Below are 20681 nucleotides of genomic sequence, written 5' to 3' on the forward strand. Positions count from 1 at the left end.
CGCATGAATGGACACAGGCAGACAGTGTTTGTTGGTAATGAGGATCACCCTGTGGCTAAACATGCCTTGGTGCACGGCCAGCACATCTTGGCACAGTGTTACACCATCAGAGTTATCTGGATACTTCCCACCAATGCCAACCTATCCGAACTCCGTAGATGGGAACTTGCCCTTCAATATATCCTCTCTTCTCGATATCCGCCAGGCCTCAGCCTCCGCTAATTTCAAGTTGCCGCCGCTCATACCTCACCTGTCTTTCAACAACTTCTTTGCCTCTGTACTTCCGCCTCGACTGACATCTCTGCCCTTACTCTTTGCCTTTAAATATGTCTGCTTGTGTCTGTGTATGTGCGGATGGATATGTGTGTGTGTGCGAGTGTACACCGGTCCTTTTTTCCCCCTAAGGGAAGTCTTTCTGCTCCCGGGATTGGAATGACTCCTTACCCTCTCCCTTAAAACCCACATCCTTTCGTCTTTCCCTTTCCTTCCCTCTTTCCTGAAGAAGCAACCATCGGTTGCGAAAGCTAGTAATTCTGTGTGTGTGTTTGTGTGTTTTGTTCATTGTGCCTGTCTGCCGGCGCTTTCCCACTTGGTATATATATATATCACAGACCTCCAGGCTGTGAAAGCAATACATTCTGTAACTGAACACAATATAAATGTCATCAAACTTTGTACTTGTGCCTTCGCTGTTAATGTCAAACAAAGTTTTCCTTTATATGTGATCAGTGTGGGGATATCTATAGGTTTTAGCTGAGAATAACATAAGAAGAGGTTTATATTTCTATCCTATACTTTTGCAGTTTGAGATATGGCAGAACATTGATGTAACAATTTACCAAACTATGTACTCTGTTTAGCCTACAATGTAGGAAGTGATCTTGCATTGTTTTGTTTTGTAGCACATTGCATAAATCTATGTGAATGCTTTCAAATGTTAATTGCAATGGGCTTGTCCCCCCCCCCCCCCCCCCCCCCCCCCCTGCTCCTGTAATCAGGCTTATGCTCTGTGTCCAATGTAATTGTCATTTACAGGTGGTCAAACCATAATATTCCTTCCTTTTGTGGTCCATTTGCTGATTATGCAAGACAATATTACTCTCAGCAGTTTTTATTGCCCGGGGTGCCCACTCATGTCTCTTGTTGAAAGAATTTACTACTCTACAAGTCTGCCAGCTTAAATTATTATCCACTACTAGTATTACCAATGCCACAATTTGCCACCACCACCCTCCTTTACGTGGTGTTACTAACTAGTATACTTTTTTAGTAAATATAATTTTCCCCACTTATATCTAAACTGATTCTGTTTGCCATGTCATGTAATTTTTGTTCCAGCTTTCATCTGCATTGGAGATTCCTCTGTTACGAATCAACCAAGCTCGCAGTGCTGATATGGTGTCAGTTTCACAGTATTACTCTGGTGAGCTGGTGTCATACGTTCGTCGTGTGCTACACATTATCCCAGAAACAATGTTTGGGTTGATGGCTCGTATTGTGCATCTGCAGACAGATGTCATAAAGGAATTGCCAACACGTTTAGAGAAAGAAAGGCTGAGAGAGCTTGCACAGTTAGAAGAGCGCCATGAGGTATATTGTCACTGCCCATCTACAAAGATGCAGGATTCGGTTAAGGATCATTTTATTTTTTGTTACATAAGGCATAAGGCATAGTCCATATCAATTCAGCTAGGGTAGGAAATATCTTACCTTCATAGTCTAGGATGTTATTGAATTTAGCATATGTCAAAATGAAGGACTAAGTAAGGAACACACATTTTTTTTATTTTCTCCAAAAAAATTTCTGCTCCGAGATCCAACTCTCCAAAGATGACTCTGCGTATACCATTTTGAAGATGCAAATTTTGGAAAAAAATTTAGAATGCTGTTTCTCTAGAACAGCTCTAGAAATTTTGCTGGCTTTTTTATTTGAAAGATAATTGCTTTATGATTACAAAGAAATCCTCCATTTGGACTTACCTGTCAAAGTTCTTTCACTATAGCATTCTGAACTTTTTTTATAATGTATGGAATTTTTTTTTTCAGAAATGCCAATTTCTTTTCTTGTATTTATTTATTTAATTTTTTTTCCCTACCTATTAGTACTGTATAATCCTACACTCCCTGAAAAGGAGAGCTTCCACTTTTGGGTTGAACAGGTTCTATAAACAATTGAAATTTTTTGCCATACATAAAATCTGTTTTATTACCACATTATCACATAACAGGCTCATAAAAACCTAGTCTTATTTAACATAATTTTAGTTTTTAAAAATGAGTAAGAGACTCATGTTTCAAACATTTTAAATTGTTCCAAAATGTATGTGAAAGGTACAACTTCCGTGCCCTCTGTTTTGTACTGAAATGAGCCAGTCAGTGAAATAAAAATGTGTCCCACTGCTTCAGTATCTTCCTTTGTTATAGAGTGATGCCTTCCTGTTGAACCAATAGCAACTGGAGCACTTACAGTCTTCAAAACATTGTGAACAGGAAGTAAGCACTGATGGCATTGTTGCTGTGCTTCAGCTGGAAACCTATATCCAGCAGCTGGACCATATGGTAGCATAAAGTTCACTACAATTTTGTTTAACTCATAACTAGTGTCTATAATTTCTGCAATCCGCCAGTCAGTCATACACACACTACAAACATCCCCTTTGTCAGGTTGTGAATCTGAATATTATCCATCTTTTTTCTGAGGTGCTGGCTGAACGAATGAAGTTTCTTCTTTCTTGCTCTTTGAAGTGCATGCAAAATGAGTTTGCCCTTCACTTTGAGTCCAAAAGTGTGTCTTCAGAATTCGTTTCACAAGAGTAGTTTGTTTGGACCATTCTTCTTTTTTCTGCTCTCAGACTTCTTCAATCTCCTCTTTGGACAAAAGAATGAGGGCTGTGGACGTGTAAGATTTCACGACTTGTGACGAAGCAAGCTGGGATAATTTTACTTCCCCTGTTGTTTTGCCATCTGCCCTCTTAAAATTCATTTTTTAATGTCCAACTAATTATCATTAACATATGTGAGTATAATCTACATTTTTATAAAAGAAATAAGTTGGTCCTTAGTCATAAAGAATATACCACCAGATCTAATTTTGTACTTAGTTTAAAAACAAAGATTCCAAGACTTACCAAGCGGGAAAACGCCGGCAGACAGGCACAAGAACAAAACACACAAACACACACACAGAATTACTAGCTTTCGCAACCGATGGTTGCTTCTTCAGGAAGGACCCTTAAAACCCACATCCTTTGGTCTTTCCCTCTCCTTCCTGAAGAAGCAACCATCGGTTGCGAAAGCTAGTAATTCTGTGTGTGTGTTTGTGTGTTTTGTTCTTGTGCCTGTCTGCCGGCGTTTTCCCGCTTGGTAAGTCTTGGAATCTTTGTTTTAATATATTTTTCCCATGTGGAAGTTTCTTTCTATTTTATTTTTGTACTTAGTTTTATGTATGTAATTGATTTTCTAATTTATTTTGACTATGCCTAGTTAGTTTGTTTTGTCATAGGGTGAATTCAGTAGTTGTTTCATAACTTAAATTCTATTGTTGACTTATAAACAAATATAAACTGTACTGATTGCAAACATTTGGAGGATCTATTTGGCTCTATTTGAAAACATGTTAGCAAAGATAGCCTTTAATTAATTCCAAAATAATTAACAGTTTTGTCAGAAGTATTGTTTGTGTAATGATATTTGTTAATTTCACGATTTAAACAAATCATTCAGCTTAACTTTTGAGTAGAAGAAACTGTTAAAAAGAAGGAAGTTTACGGTGTGTTCAATTTAATAGAATGAGCTAAGTTTTAATTGTAATTTCTGTAAATTAAGCATCAAACAGTGTGTAGTTTCACTGCCTATTTTTGTGATAATTATAAGGGCCTAATTTTTGGTCCCGAGACAGTCAGTCCACGGCCGAGTTTCAGGCACAGAATCCATGTTGGTTAGATTAACAACAATGCATCAACTTAATTGTGAAATAAGTGTTACACCAATAGGCCATGTGTTAAAACAATGACAGGGTCTATTCAATTTATTTGAAAGATTGTGGAATGTATAGTTAGGTTTTTACTGCTCATAGATGTTCAACAGTAAACTATTGTAGCAGTATGTGGATGTTTGTCTGCAACCTATAATGAGGCTTATCGAAAGTTAAAAATTAGTCGACTAGCCAAGTAACTGTGTATTATTGTGGGGAGGGGGGGGGGGGGGGTGAACAGTGAAAGTAAAGAACTGTGAAATGCAAATGTGCACCTGTCGGCTACTTTATTTAAAGTAGTCAGTGTTGAACTTACACCCTCCGCTTTTCAGCCAGTATAACAACGCTTTTTCTTCAACACCAAGGACAATCAACAATGAAATAAAGCAGGTGATCATTACAGACTCTTCGAAAATCCTCAGCATTCTGAATCACAGCTGTATGTGGACTGGAAAGATTAATTTTTGTAGCACAGTGCTTCAGCAGGCCTACTACACCATCACAGGGACACTTCCTGTGACTAGTAGCACCCTATAGCTAGTCAGTTGGCACAAGCGACTTACACAATTCAAACAGCTAGTAACGATTTTTAAAACGACTAAGAGCTCCATCAGAAATAATGATGATCTTCTCTACCCCAGTTTGCAGTTGAAGAATTTTGTACATCACTAGCAAAGCGTGTGCTGAGTCATGTCCTGTGTCATCACTTATAACTGCTACTGTTGTGGTCTTGTTTTGAAAATATGTCACTCCTGTAAAAATTGAAACCTGGTCATTACTCCAATGATACCCTTGTACTTCTTGTGGGAGAATTACAATCCAGTTCTCAGCAAAATCACAATGAAGCATGAAACACAGTACTTCAGCCTGTACACACCCTTTCACTTCTGCAATGTGTCACTGTTGCAGTTTCTTCAGATGCTGGTGTGTTACTGCTTTCACTGACCATTTACCAAGTTCATCAGTGAAACTGTCAGAGACAACAGTTTTCTTAATTAGTTTATTTTCCTCTCATGTCGCGTATGTAATTTCTGCAGAGTTATCTGCTATGTCTTCCAGGCCAAGTGTCTGTAAAGACAGACCTCCCTGCCCAGGTCAGTCACCATACTCTTGAAACAAACAAGTCTCTTGCTTTACATCACAGACTACTAACGACTTCACACGCCCAACCAAGATGTTATGTGTCATGTGCTCCAGTAAGTTTTTCAATGTTACCACACAATCAGCTCTAAATTTGCACATTACACACATAAACAAACATCTCTAGATGGGTGTGGAACTACCCACTTAGGTCTTTGTGCACAAAATTTTGATCTTCCAATATGTGAAGTTGTATAATTCCTCTTATAAATTGCAAAAGTTTGTTTAATATGGTGAGTCATGCACCTCTTCACTTTCACAATGTTTTGACCTTCAACGGTTACAGTTATAGGGTCTTTTTTGTTGGAACTCTGACGAGAACACTCCCATTTATCTTCCAGATAAAATGTCTGCACTATTTGAACTTGAGCTGCTTCTACAGGATGGCAATAATAGGGACCTGGTCTTCCAAAGACTCCTTTTACAGATCTCACATTTCTTGATTTGTCTACCATGTACTTTGATACTGATGGAACATGGTACAAAAGTGTTTTCTTTGAAAATGTCTCTTGAATAATAATTAAAACTTGCAGCTTTTCACTGTAGGATGCACAATATTCAACAGCTGATTTGATATATGTGAAAAATTCCTGGTGAGAGGTGCAAGAGTGTTTTGGTTCATTTTCTTCTGAAGATGTGGTCAGTTTTGCTGTAGTGTATTCATCCATAGCTTTAGTAATTGCTCTGCACTTTCTTGATGCGTAGAGCTTATCACTAGACCTCAATAACCACAGTTTCTTAACAGGACTAACACCTACCTCTGTAGTTCACTGATTCAAGGTATTTAATTCTTCCTTTATTGATGCAAAATCTGCATCATCTACACCATGGGAGGCTTCACCTTGTTCAGATAGTATCATTGTTGTTATTCTGTCAAAACATTTAGAGCACAAAAGTCATCACTGGAAAAATCTTAACTTTGAAACAGAGTCTTCAAATGAGAACACTTATTCCCAAACTGAACAAAGTCTGTGTATTTGTTTGTCTTACTTATCACTCATTTATGGATATGCAAATAGTCTCCTGTGGCTCTAGTCAGAAGACAATTCAAACAGTTCTTTTTGCAGAACACACTGCAACTGTGTCAACTGGAAATTCCTCACGAAAACACAGAACTCACAGGATGGTCTCAGATTTCAGAGAAGCCTCTTCAGTAAACAAATTAGCACTGAACAACTACAATATAAAACCTGCCCAAAGTAAAAGTGGAAGTCCTCCTTTGAAGAGAATATAATACTACATGGTACTAATCAACAGAAAAAAATCTAACTTTTCTGGACTGGAGTCTTATGGTGGGGGGGGGGGGGGGGGGGGCAAATCTGTAAATTATTAAAAAAAGATTCAAAAGACGGCAGTAAAAGAGCTTTGACAGATATGTCCAAACAGAGGAGACCATTGTAGTCATAAAGCAATTATCTTTCAAATTTAAAAAAGGCTCTAACAAAATATCTAGAACTGCTACAGAGATACTGCATTTTAAAAAAATTTCCGAAATTAACATCTTGAAAATTGTGTTCACTGTGTCATCTTTGGAGGCCTGTATTTCAGGGCAGGAAATGTTTTGATAAAACAAAAAAAAATGAGTAATTCTTCATGCTTTCCCGGCGATCTGTTGACATCTTGGATATTCGGGAATCCAGCCGGATGTTCGCGTCGTTCTCGCACGATATTTCAACAGCGTACCTCGCTGTCTTCTTCAGGTGCTACCTGAGACTGGTCCTTGGGTCGATCGAGTCCAGTATTTATGCCTGGGAGGAGCTGGGCGTTCCCTAATCGGTCCGCGCCCAGTCGAGTGTTCCATCTGTGGTCCGCGCCCGCCAGACTCGGCTTCAACGGACCCCTCCAGTCGCGGATGTTCCGACTGCCGTCGGCGCCGGTTTTGGCCGTTAGAGAGAGAGTGCGCGACCTGCGCCACCGATTGGATTTGACATCCAGGGAACTGCTGTATCTTCACCTAACTATAGCAGCTTCCTTAACCACTCAAGACTGGGACCAGGTTGATGGTGCCTCCTGGTCTCTAGCAGAATGCACCAGCAAGAAGTCAATGGCACGGCAGCTAGCCAAGTTTGAGCGCCTCAACAACAAGGTGCAACAGACTGTGGACACACGCACAGTGGTCAATCTAACTGACAAGAAGCTCGATGAGACCACCTTAAAAGTACTTAGCAAGGGCCTCAATTTCGCAGTGACCCCTAGAAACGTTCCTGTCACAGCCTTTGTCAGTGCAGTTGAGCAAGTGGCCATCACACTTCCTTCTAGTGTGGCCGAAGAGATCCGAAGAGAAACCTGCAGGGCGCTCACCAAGACCAAGCCACCCAAATCCAACATCTCAGGTGATGAAAGGGTGGCACTGAGGCGACTCCGGGAGGATTACAGCATTGTGGTGTTGCCTGCAGACAAGGGGAACTCCACAGTCATCCTACAAAAAACAGAATATGACAGAAAGGTGCAACAACTTCTGGAGGATCCTGCATACAGGTCAATAGCCGGCGACCCTACAGAGAAAGTGGACAAAAAGACCAGGGCTCTGTTGAAGGAGACAGGCCTGCCTGAACAAGTCATCAAGAAGCTGCGTCCCAAAGCGCCAACACCCCCTAGACTTTATGGACTCCCCAAGATTCACAAGGATGGGGTTCCACTGCGACCTATTGTCAGCAATATTGGTGCAGCAACTTACCCTACTGCGAAATACCTGAAGAAGATGTTGACACTACATGTGGGTAAATGTGCACATCACATCCGGAACTCAGAGGATTTCCTACATCGACTGGGCCAGCAACACATCACAGACACAGACATCATGGTTAGTTTCGATGTGGTGTCTCTCTTTACACGTGTACCACTGAAGGAGTCACTTGAGCTTATTGGAGAGAAGTTCGATGGGGCTCTCCTTGACCTGTTCAGGCATGTACTGACATCGACGTACTTCCTATATGGGGGTCAATTTTATGAACAAACAGAAGGGGTGGCGATGGGTAGCCCTCTATCACCAGTGGTGGCCAACCTATTTATGGAAAGGTTTGAAGAGGAAGCACTCTCTTCAGCCAGATATCAACCCAAGTGCTTTTTTAGGTATGTGGATGATACCTTTGTCATCTGGCCCCATGGTAGAAGGAAGTTAGATGAGTTCCTGCTACATCTGAACTCTTGCCATCCGAACATTAAGTTCACAATGGAAATGGAGAAGGATGGAATACTTCCATTCTTGGATGTTCTGGTGAAGAGAAAGGGAGATGGCACATTTGGACACAGTGTGTACCGCAAACCTACGCACACTGACTTATACCTTCAAGCCAGCAGTTGCCACCATCCGGCACAGAAGAATGGAGTGCTCAAAACACTGGTCCACAGAGCACAAACTCTGTCAGATCCTGATAGTCTGGCCACAGAAATAGAACACTTACAATCAGTGTTCAGCAGGAATGGGTACTCCTCTAGAGATATCCAGAAGGCACTTCAACCTGCCAACCGGCCAAAGGATCCAGAAGAAGAACCAGAAGAGGCAAAGAAGATGGCATACTTGCCATATGCCGGACCTATCTCTACCAAGATCAGCAGGATTCTCCAGAAATATGACATCAGGAGCATATTTTGCCCACCCACAAAAATTGGGGCTATGCTGGGGATTGTAAAAGATGACCTGGGGCTACGCAAGCCAGGTATTTACAACATACCATGCCAGTGTGGGATGTCATACATTGGCCAGACCACCAGAACTGTGGACATCAGGTGTAAAGAACACCAGAGACATACCAGACTCAGACAGGCAACTAAATCAGCCATAGCAGAGCATTGTCTGGAACTTGGTCATTCAATGGATTACAATGACACCAAGATTGTGACACAGACCTCAAGATATTGGGACAGTGTCATTAAAGAAGCAATTGAGATTAAGGTCACAGACAATCTAATCAACCGTGACTCGGGATACCAAATCAGCACTGCCTGGAATCCTGCGCTTGAGCTTGTGAAAACTCAACGCAGGACACTCCAGGATTCAGAAGGAAATGTAAGTGGAGACCGAGGGAACAGCTGTGAGACAAGGTGTTGGACATTAGAGACCAGATCTGACACACCCCAGGTCATGAACTCGACTTCAGAAGACGGCCAGGCCGGGCGCGGACGGCGGAGGGAACACCGGCCACCAGAGAGGGACAATGTAGCCGCGTCTGGCGGGCGCGGACCTCAGATGGAACACACGACGCGGCGCGGACCGATTAGGGAGCGCCCAGCACGCAACAGAAGTGGAAACCGTAGTAACAGTCATGAGATAGAGTACCTAACATCTCAGATCGGGCCTGACACACCTCAAATGACAACCACAACCGTTGAGGACGGCCAAAACCGGCGCCGACGGCAGTCGGAACATCCGCGACTGGAGGGGTCCGTTGAAGCCGAGTCTGGCGGGCGCGGACCACAGATGGAACACTCGACTGGGCGCGGACCGATTAGGGAACGCCCAGCTCCTCCCAGGCATAAATACTGGACTCGATCGACCCAAGGACCAGTCTCAGGTAGCACCTGAAGAAGACAGCGAGGTACGCTGTTGAAATATCGTGCGAGAACGACGCGAACATCCGGCTGGATTCCCGAATATCCAAGATGTCAAAAAAAAATGTGTTTCTTACTTATTCCTGAATTTTAACATATGCTAAATTCAATAACATCCGAGACTGTGAAGGTAACCCTGTGCCTGAAGTGATACGGATTATGCCATAAAGAGTAGCTTATGGTACATTGTTACAGCTATATTTTTTTTTATTTGTTATCACACACATAATGCTTTCTATTTGCCATCTTACAAATATTGAGCTCAACTTTCTTCATTCTTTCCAACTCTTAATTTTGTACTCATTAATTTAATTAAAATGCAGTTTTTTTTACCAACATGTTATGATTTATACTAGCTGATTTATGCTAGCAGTTGCTTTAAAATGGTCTCTAAAAATGTAATTTGGCTCTGTTTCAATCTGTGAAGTATTTATTGAGAGAAACTGTGAACAATATCCTCAGTTGATAAAGATTTATCACTTCCAAAATGAGATTTATTAAGTATTTTCAATGAGGACCTATTCTTCCTCTTCAGATGAGGTCATTGGCTTTGGAGAGAACAATTTTTATCAGGGAGAAACATGGTGTGTGCAATTGCCAATTTAAAAAAGCTCTGTAAAGCAATTAGACAGCAGTGCACTTTGTTATCCAAAAGCTCCGTTAATGTGAAACTAATATTGTGTTATGTCATACTAGATTGTAATATGTGTTTGTTAATGCCAATTGCATTTCATTTCGGTTATATGTGGGCAGGATGCACGTGTACAGTTGTGTGGTCCTTTATATCATATCTGCATAGTGATTATTATTTTATAGTTCCTTCTCCTTTCAAAGAAAATGTTCTTAGAATTTGAAGTTAATGGTCACTGATGGAGAGTTTGCTGAATGTTGATAATCTGCTTTTACTTTGTCAGGTTGCACGCTTAACACATGCTGTTTCAGTCTTCACAGAAGGTATTCTAAAAATGAAAAGTACATTGGTTGGTATTATCCGTGTGGATCCAAAACAGTTACTGGAAGATGGCATTCGCAAAGAACTTGTTAAACAAATTGCTACTGCACTCAACACATTACTGGTTTTCAACCAGAAAAGCAAGGTTAGTGTGAACAGATTCTATGAATTCTGTTACAGTAAGATCTAAATTTTTATAGTGCTGTTGACATCTTGTTCCCCATCATATAAACTAGTATTTTTCAAATTGCTGGTAGGTGTGTGAAAATCTCTTCATTCAGTACCTTTTGTTACCTAACCTTAATTGTAACTGGATCAATAATTTTGTAGGCAAGACACAGCATATTATCCTGTATAGGGAATCGGGTATAGAAGCTAGACTAATGCTGTACTTGGTATGAGCCAGAGAGGAGCTATAGGATAATTATTGCTCATGCTATACATTAATGATTTGATAGATAGTAAATATCAGTCTCATTATGGTAATGGAAAGTCCTTGTAGAATGTAAATAGAAATAACTTAGGAGTAAAAGTAACAACTTGCTGCACAGTAGAGCTGTTGAATCATCAGAAGGCAAATAAACAAGACTGAAAACTTTGCTAGCCTTGAACTGAATCTTTTTTTTTTTTTTTTTTGAGCTAGACTACACATACACACACACATACATATGCCCATCAGCCTGTGCAAAAACTGAAAATAAGTTCTTAGTGTGGAGGAATACAATGCAATACATTTCTTGAAGCATAAATGTTATGTAGCCTTTGACTACTACATTAATGGCTCCTAACCTTAGTTAGTAATTCATGCCACACAATTGAGACTAACGACGTGCCAAGATATAACATGAAACAGTCACATAGTTGTAGGTGAAGCAAATTGTAGGCAACAATTCCTTGGTAGGATAATGTGTGTTACCAATTTTTCTATAAAAAAGATTGAATGCAAAACATTTGTATGGCCCATAGGTGGGAATACTGTTCAGGTGTAGGGGTACTGACATCTAGTTTATGCAAAGAAGGGCAGTACAAATCATCAAAAACATATTAGACTGATAGGAGAATGTCACAGAAACAGTAAAAAAAAATCTTGACTGGCAGACACACAAGGAAAGACACTGTACATCTCACAAGAACTGATTCGAAGCTCAAAAATCTATCTTCAGATCAGAAAGTACTAATATACCGTGGTCCACTAAGTATTGATCCTGTAGAGGCCATTGAGATAAAACTAGGAAAATAACAGCGCAGTCTGAAACTCGACAAGCAGTAATTCTTCCCACGCTACACCTCTTGTTTCTCCACTATACTCACTTCATGTCCCACTGAAACTTGATGTGAAATTTTTGTAATTGCTACAGTGTTGTATTCTACTCACCTTCATAGTTGTACAGGGTGATTATAATTAAAGTTAAATTTTCAAAACACTGTAGAAATAACATCACTTGTCAGATTGATGTCAAATTGCAACGGAATATTATTGGAGAAGGGGGAAAATGTATGGCAGAAGAAGAAAAAAAGGTGTTAAAATTGATCAATAGATGGCATTGTATGTATCAGAATACGTAAATGTAAACATCTGTCATGTGCACGACCCATTGAAGTTGGTATAAACACGCTGGGTACAAGGCTTTTCCTCCTTTAGCGTCTGCGACATTTGCCATGATGTGACAATTGAGGATCGCGCTCTGCTTGTAAAGCTGTATTACAAGAACTACGACTGTGCACATGTCGCACTGCAGAAGTTCTGGACACCAAAAGGTTTGAGAAAAGGCGTTGGTCTGATGACTGCTGTGGGTCTGGAGAAAATGATTCAGAAATTTCAAAAGATGAGTTCTTTTCGTGTGCAACCTGGTAGAGGGAGGAAACGAATTGATGCAACGTCAGTGGAAGCAGTGGCCACAGCAAAGCAGGAGGGGACGAAGTGGTGGTGTGCAAATGTGTAGTGCAAGGAGAATTGCCCGAACATTGGACAGACTCATGAGCACGATGCATAAAATCCTATGAAACATCCTTTTTTGCTATCCATTCAAAATTATCCATGTGCATGAGTTGCTTCCTGTTGACATGATTTCTTACTTGCATGGAAGTGGACAATGATTAGCCATGGAAGATTTTGTGGACAGACAAAGCTCACCTCCATCTGACAGGTTATGTCAGTATACAGAATTGTCAAATATGGGCAATGGAAAATCCACACGCAAATCAACCAGTACCACTTCAGACTGAAAAGTTCTTTGTGTGGTACCGGTTTATGGTATCATTTATCATAGGGCCATTTTTTTCCGAAGAGACACATGCTTCCGGTTCTGTTACCCTATATCATCACTGGTAAGTGCTAGGAGTGTCTTTTGTGCAACCACATCATTCCAGCTCTCCAGCAGCATGGATGTGTGGATGAGTTCATTTGTATGCAAGACAGAGCGCCTCCACACATTGCAAATCCAGTTAAGCAGCTGCTGAAGTGCCGTTTTGGAAATACTAGAATTACCAGGTGCTATTTCCATACAGCCTGACTTTCCCACTCACCAGATCTTAATCTGTGTGACTTATGGCTGTGGGGCTATCTGAAAGATATTGTGTTCAGTGTTCCGATTGCATTGAAGGCACGTATTGCGTAACACATTCTGAACGTGTCCCTGGAAACACTTCTATCAGTTGTGGAACATACTGTTTCTCAGTTTTAACCTGTTGCAGAAAACGGTGGACAGTGTATTGAACATGTTTTATGCCAGTGAGACAGAAATTAATAATCTGATTTGATTTTTATTCATACTATTTATGCGATTTTTGGCCTCAGGACAATTAAAAACTTATTTTTCCCATCCGATGTGACATGACCTGGCCGTGGTGGATAGGCTTACGTAACTAACGGTATCACCCCTGTACATCCATGCACACTGAGTAGTACAGTTTGTTTAATGTCAGATGTACACCATAGGCATTGTTGTATAATTCATTTGTCATTTGTAGTCAACTGCTATTAAATTATGATGCTTACAGTGCCACCCATTGCTGCATTTTGTAATTATTTATTCTTCTTCTGCCATACGTTTTCCCACGTTTCTGATAATATTCCATTGCAATTTGATACCATTCTGACCAGTGGTGATATTTCCACAGTGGTTTGAAAGTTTAACTTTTATTGTAGTCACCCTGTACAATAGTTGTGTTCCAGCATTGTGAAAGCAGGCCCTGTGGCTCTAATACTTAACACTTCGGGTGGGGGTCTCATGGGTAGATGCAATTACCTGAGGACTGACTAAAATTTGTGATTTTTTTGGAGGTTTTGTATGTTGAATTCTGTAGTTGGAAACTGAAAGCATTTTTAAGTTTGTTCGACTACCTACTTTAAACATGCTTATTTTGGTATGGCTGGGATTAAATTAAACTCCAGTTTAATGATATTAGTGCAGAAAAAAATGAAAAGGAGTTTTAGTGTTACACTATTTTCAGATGACTTATTATGTGAACCTTCGTTAAATACTTCATTTTCATGTTCTGGAGACTTGTGAGGGACTTAGCAAAGCATTTGCTCCAAACATTTCTACTCTTCACTGCACATTTTGAACACAGAATCAACATAAAAATGCACAAAAGCATGAAACAGAGAGAAGTTGATTGTCAGTTAATGCATACAATGCAAGGGACAACAATAAAGACTTCAAAAATAACAATTATTTTCCCCAGTGATGCTGGTACCATAATCAGCCATCGCAGCAGAAACAATTAGATCTGTATACCTCACAGAAATTTGTGGGAGTCATAAATATGTGTTCAAGAACATGGAAAATGATAGTAATGATGTGACGTAATATTATTTCCGCTGCACGTTCCCATTTCCTACAATAGCCATAGTATTATGTCTGTTGCACACTAAGTGTTAAATTCAATATCAATATAATGAAAAGGATTGTTGCTACGCACCATATAGTGGAGACACTGAGTTGCAGAAAGGCACAAAAAAAGGGGGGGGGGGGCTATTGGAATGTTAGTTTTCAGCCAACAAGGCCTTTGTCAAAAACAGACAGCATACACACATGCACCTGTGCGCGCACACACACACACACACACACACACACACACACACACACACACACACACACAAGCAACTTACACTCACACGACCACAATCTCTGGCAGCTGGAGCCAGACTTGAAGCAGCAACACATTGTGGGAGAGGCAACTGGGTGGGGGTAAGGGGCTGGGGCTGGGGCAGGGAGGGGAGGAGAAGGGAAGGGATACAGGTTAGGGTTGGGAGATACTAAAGTGCTGCTGGGAGCATGCAGGGACGAGGTGGAGAGTAGGACAGCTAGTTGCAGTTGGGAGGTTAGACGGATGGGGGGGAGAGAGGAGAGGTAGTGGAAAAACAGAAAAGTAAAAAGACTGGGTGTGTTGGTGGAATGATGGCTGTGTAGTGCTGGAATGGGAGCAGGGAAGGGACTAGATGGGTAAGGACAATGACTAATGGAAGTTGAAGTGAAGAGGGTTATGGAAGCATAAGATACATTGCAGGGAAATTTTCCACCTATGCAATTCAGAAAAGCTGGTGATGGTCTGAAGGATCCAGATGGCACAGTCTGTGAAGCAGTCATTGAAATGAGACATCATCGCAGGGGACATGCTCAGCAATAGGGTGGCCCAGTTGTTTCCTGGCCGCAGTTTGTTGGTGGTCATTTATGTGGGCAGACAGCTTATTGGTTGACATGTCCATGTAGAAATCAGCACAGTGGTTTGAGCTTAGCTTGTAGGCCACTTAACTGGTGTCACAGGTAGCCATGTCTTTTATGGAAGAGGTGATGTTTGTGACTGGACTGGAGTAGGTGGTGGTCTATTAAAGGTAAATGAGCCTTGAGGCAACGGGTTGGGGGGTAGGGGTTTTGTAAGGATGCATGAGGATAATGTGTAGGTTTGGTGGGTGGTGGAATACCACTGTGGAAGGAGTGGGAAGGATAGTGTGTGGTAACCTCCTGGCCTCAACCTTCGTCAGTCATTGGCCTTACCCATCTAGACCCTTCCCTGTTCCTATTCCTGCACTACACAACCCTCATTCCACCGATGCACCCAGTTTTTTTACTTCTCTCCTTTTCTGCTCCCCTGCCCTGACTCTAACCTCCCCTACTGCACCTAGCTGCCCTACTCTCCAGCTCATCCTTGCACACTTCCAGCTGCACTTAACTGTACCCCAGCTCCACCATGTGTCCCTACTCCTCTCCTTTCCAGCCTCCTCTTTTCCACCCTATTGCCTCTCCCATAATGCGCTGCTGCTCACAGTCTGGCTCCAGCTGCTAGAGACTGTGGTTAAGTGTGTGTGTGTGTGTGTGTGTGTGTGTGTGTGTGTGTGTGTGTGTGTGTGTGTGGGCAAGCGCGAGTGAGCGCATGCGCGCTGTCTGCTTTTGACAAAGGCCTTGTTGGCTAAAAGCTAACTTTCCAATAGTCTTTTTGTTGTGCCTTTCTGCGATTCAGCGTCTCTGCTATATGGTGAGTAGCAACTATTCTTTTCATTATATTGTTACACTCCATCCTGGATTATCCACTGTTTAAGTGTTAAATTCATTACATGGTATGCATGGTTGTTGTTGTTGTTGTTGTTGTTGTTGTTGTTGTTGACTTCAGTCCTGACACTGGTTTGATGCAGCTCTCCATGCTACTCTGTCCTGTGCAAGCTTCTTAATCTCCCAGTACCTACTGCAACCTACATCCTTCTGAATCTGCTTAGTGTATTCATCTCTTGGTCTCCCTCTACAATTTTTACCCTCCACGCTGCCCTCCAATGCTAAATTTGTGATCCCTTGATGCCCCAGGACATGTCCTACCAACCGATCCCTTCTTCTGGTCAAGTTATGCCACAAACTTCTCTTCTCCCCAATCCTATTCAATACCTCCTCATTAGTTACGTGATCTATCCACCTTATCTTCAGCATTCTTCTGTAGCACCACATTTCGAAAGCTTCTATTCTCTTCTTGTCCATACTAGTTATCGTCCATATTTCACTTCCATACATGGCTACACTCCATACAAATACTTTCAGAAACGACTTCCTGACACATAAATCTATATTTGATGTTAACAAATTTCTATTCTTCAGAAACGCTTTCCTTGCCATTGCCAGTCTACATTTTATATCCTCTCTACTTCAACCATCATCAGTTATTTTACTTCCTAAATAGCAAAACTCCTTTACTACTTTAAGTGTCTCATTTCCTAATCTAATTCCTTCAGCATCGCCCGGTTTAATTTGACTACATTCCATAATCCTCGTTTTGCTTTTGTTGATGTTCATCTTATGTCCTCCTTTCAAGACACTGTCCATTCCGTTCAACTGCTCTTCTAGGTCCTTTGCTGTCTCTGACAGAATTACAATGTCATCGGCGAACCTCAAAGTTTTTGTTTCTTCTCCATGGATTTTAATACCTACTCCAGATTTTTCTTGTTTCCTTTACTGCTTGTTCAATATACAGATTGAGTAACATCGGGGAGAGGCTACAACCCTGTCTCACTCCTTTCCCAACCACTGCTTCCCTTTCATGCCCCTCGACTCTTATGACTGCCATCTGGTTTCTGTACAAATTGTAAATAGCCTTTCGCTCCCTGTATTGTACCCCTGCCACCTTCAGAATTTGAAAGAGAGTATTCCAGTCAACATTGTCAAAAGCTTTCTCCAAGTCTACAAATGCTAGAAACGTAGGTTTGCCTTTCCTTAATCTTTCTTCTAAGATAAGTCGTAGAGTCAGTATTGCCTCACTTGTTCCAACATTTCTACGGAATCCAAACTGATCCTCCCCGAGGTCCGCATCTACCAGTTTTTCCATTCGTCTGTAAAGAATTCACGTTAGTATTTGGCAGCTGTGACTTATTAAACTGATAGTTTGATAATTTTCACATCTGTCAGCACCTGCTTTCTTTGGGATTGGAATTATTATATTCTTCTTGAAGTCTGAGGGTATTTCGCCTGTCTCATACATCTTGCTCACCAGCTGGTAGAGTTTTGTCATGACTGACTCTCCCAAGGCCGTCAGTAGTTCTAATGGAATGTTGTCTACTCCCGGGGCCTTGTTTCGACTCAGGTCTTTCAGTGCTCTGTCAAACTCTTCACGCAGTATCGTATCTCTCATTTCGTCTTCATCCACATCCTCTTCCAATTCCATAATATTGTCCTCAAGTACATCGCCCTTGTATAGTCCCTCTATATACTCCTTCCACCTTTCTGCCTTCCCTTCTTTGCTTAGAACTGGGTTGCCATCTGAGCTCTTGATATTCATACAAGTGGTTCTCTTCTCTCCAAAGGTCTCTTTAATTTTTCTGTAGGCAGTATCTATCTTACCCCTAGTGAGATTAGCTTCTACATCCTTACATTTGTCCTCTAGCCATCCCTGCTTAGCCATTTTGCACTTCCTGTCGATCTCATTTTTGAGACGTTTGTATTCCTTTTTGCCTGCTTTTTTACTGCATTTTTACATTTTATCATTTCATCAATTAAATTCAGTATTTCTTCTTTTTACCTACTTGATCCTCTGCTGCCTTCACTACTTCATCCCTCAGAGCTACCCATTCTTCTTCTACTGTGGTTCTTTCCCCCATTCCTGTCAATTGTTCCCTTATACTCTCCTTGAAACTCTGTACAACCTCTGGTTCTTTCAGCTTATCCAGATCTCATGTCCTTAAATTCCCACCTTTTTGCAGTTTCTTCAGTTTTAATCTGCAGGTCATAACCAATAGATTGTGGTCAGAGTCCACATCTGCCCCTGGAAATGTCCTACAATTTAAAACGTGATTCCTAAATCTCTGTCTTACCATTATATAATCTATCTGATACCTTTTAGTATCTCCAGGATTCTTCCATGTATACAACCTTCTTTTATGATTGTTGAACCAAGTGTTAGCTATAATTAAGTTATGCTCTGTTTAAAATTCTACCAGACGGCTTCCTCTTTCATTTCTTAGCCCCAATCCATATTCACCCACTATGTTTCCTTCTCTCCCTGTTCCTACTGACGAATTCCAGTCACCCATGACTATTAAATTTTCGTCTCCCTTCACTACCTGAATAATTTCTTTTATCTCCTCATACATTTCATCTGCAGAGCTAGTTGGCATATAAACTTGTACTACTGTAGTAGGCATGGGCTTTGTGTCTATCTTGGCCACAATAATGTGTTCCCTATGCTGTTTGTAGTAGCTTACCCGCACTCCTATTTTTTTTATTCATTATTAAACCTACTCCTGCATTACCCCTATTTGATTTTGTATTTATAACCCTATATTCACCTGACCAAAAGTCTTGTTCCTCCTGCCACCGAACTTCGCTAATTCCCACTATATCTAACTTTAACCTATCCATTTCCCTTTTTTAAATTTTCTAACCTACCTGCCCGATTAAGGGATCTGACATTCCACGCTCCGATCCGTAGAACGCCAGTTTTCTTTCTCCTGCTAACGACGTCCTCCTGAGTAGTCCCTGCCCGGAGATCCGAATTGGGGACTATTTTACCTCCAGAATATTCTACCCAAGAGGACGCCATCATCATTTAATCATGCAGTTAAGCTCCATGTCCTCGGGAAAAATTACGGCTGTAGTTTCCCCTTGCTTTCAGCCGTTCGCAGTACCAGCACAGCAAAGCCGTTTTGGTTAATGTTGCAAGGCCAGATCAGTCAATCATCCAGACTGTTGCCCCTGCAACTACTGAAGAGGCTGCTGCTCCTCTTCAGGAACCACATGTTTGTCTGGCCTCTCAACAGATACCCTTCCGTTGTGGTTGCACCTACGGTACGGCCATCTGTATTGCTGAGGCACGCAAGCCTCCCCACCAACAGCAAGGTCCATGGTTCATGGGGGGGATATGCGAGGTGCACATTTCAAATTTGGAATGTGACAGTAACTTGAATTGACAAGTATAATTCCCACTCCTAATTTTGTATTGCGGTGTGAAAAGACATTGCTGCAGACATGCAGTGTCACCAAATACGACTACTACTGCTACTACTACTTCTACTACTACTACCACTACCACTACCACTACCACCACCACTAATAACAATAATATTAATAATAACAATAATAGGAATAACAATAATAATAACAGCACTTGAATCACATTTAGAACTGCTGCATGTCTCAAGAACAGATAAAGTGATGTTCACCACATTACAGAATAGAAGTGAAATATTTTGTGACAAGTATCCAAATGCTTTCATGCATAGCACAGAATTTGGGGTGTTGCAATTAGATAACAAGAATATGCATCTCCAGCTGTGCAATCATGTGGGATGAGGTGGCATTGGAATTTAGTTAACCTTGATACTTCTGGAACTACCAACCATCCTTTCACCTTTGTCTGCTTTGCTTTAGTTTTGAACATTAGCTTTAGATGAACTGTAGAGGACATTGTTGAGTAATTGTGCTACGATAATGGTTGACTTGGAAAAATGTCACCACATTTACTTCAATAGTGTGCGTACTGCACTGTGAATCTAAAACAAAAGGAACATATACAGAATTTTTGAGCATTGTTAAAAAGCCAGGAAAACCTGGGAATTCGATTTTTTTAGGTATTAATTTTATATATTTTAACAATGTAGGAAAAGATAGATTGCTTCTTACTGTAAAGAAGATATGTTAAGTTGCAGACAGGCACAATAAAAACACACTTAGATGAAGCTTTTGTGCCACAGCCTTCATCAGCAAAAGGGAACCAGAGAAACACACACCATTCATAGACACAAACAAGCTCAGGCCAGAATTCCAGTGGAATTGTGTAAATGTCTTTTAGTTGTGCCTGTCATTAATTTAATGTGTCTTCTTTATGGTAAGTAATAATCTATCTTTTCCTACATTGATGATATTCCTATGTGGAGTTTCCATTGGTTTATATATTGTATGTTAATGTGTAGGAATTATTTTGAAGAGGAGTTAAATTTATTATGTAGGCAATACTTTATGACATCACTTCTACAAAGACAGTGCAACACATCAGATTAATTATAGTGTTTTGCTTAATGTTCTTCATTCTTGGTAAACTTCGATTATGAGACTGGTGATAGCTCCTGCTGCAGTATGCAGTACAAAA

The 20681-nt window shown here is 40.9% G+C and overlaps 1 protein-coding gene across 8 annotated transcripts in view; it reads left to right on the top strand.

Moving 5' to 3' along the window:
* Positions 1-20681, top strand: part of LOC126355143 (WASH complex subunit 5) — a 165418-nt gene that overhangs the window by 93110 nt on the left and 51627 nt on the right. For all 8 annotated transcript variants that reach the window (XM_050005334.1, XM_050005336.1, XM_050005335.1 and 5 more), the window contains 2 exons: positions 1339-1590; positions 10579-10761. In XM_050005334.1, coding sequence (XP_049861291.1) covers positions 1339-1590; positions 10579-10761 — 435 coding nt within the window. The remainder of the gene's footprint in view (positions 1-1338; positions 1591-10578; positions 10762-20681) is intronic.

Source organism: Schistocerca gregaria, chromosome 3, assembly GCF_023897955.1.
Source record: "Schistocerca gregaria isolate iqSchGreg1 chromosome 3, iqSchGreg1.2, whole genome shotgun sequence".
Lineage (NCBI taxonomy): Eukaryota > Metazoa > Arthropoda > Insecta > Orthoptera > Acrididae > Schistocerca > Schistocerca gregaria.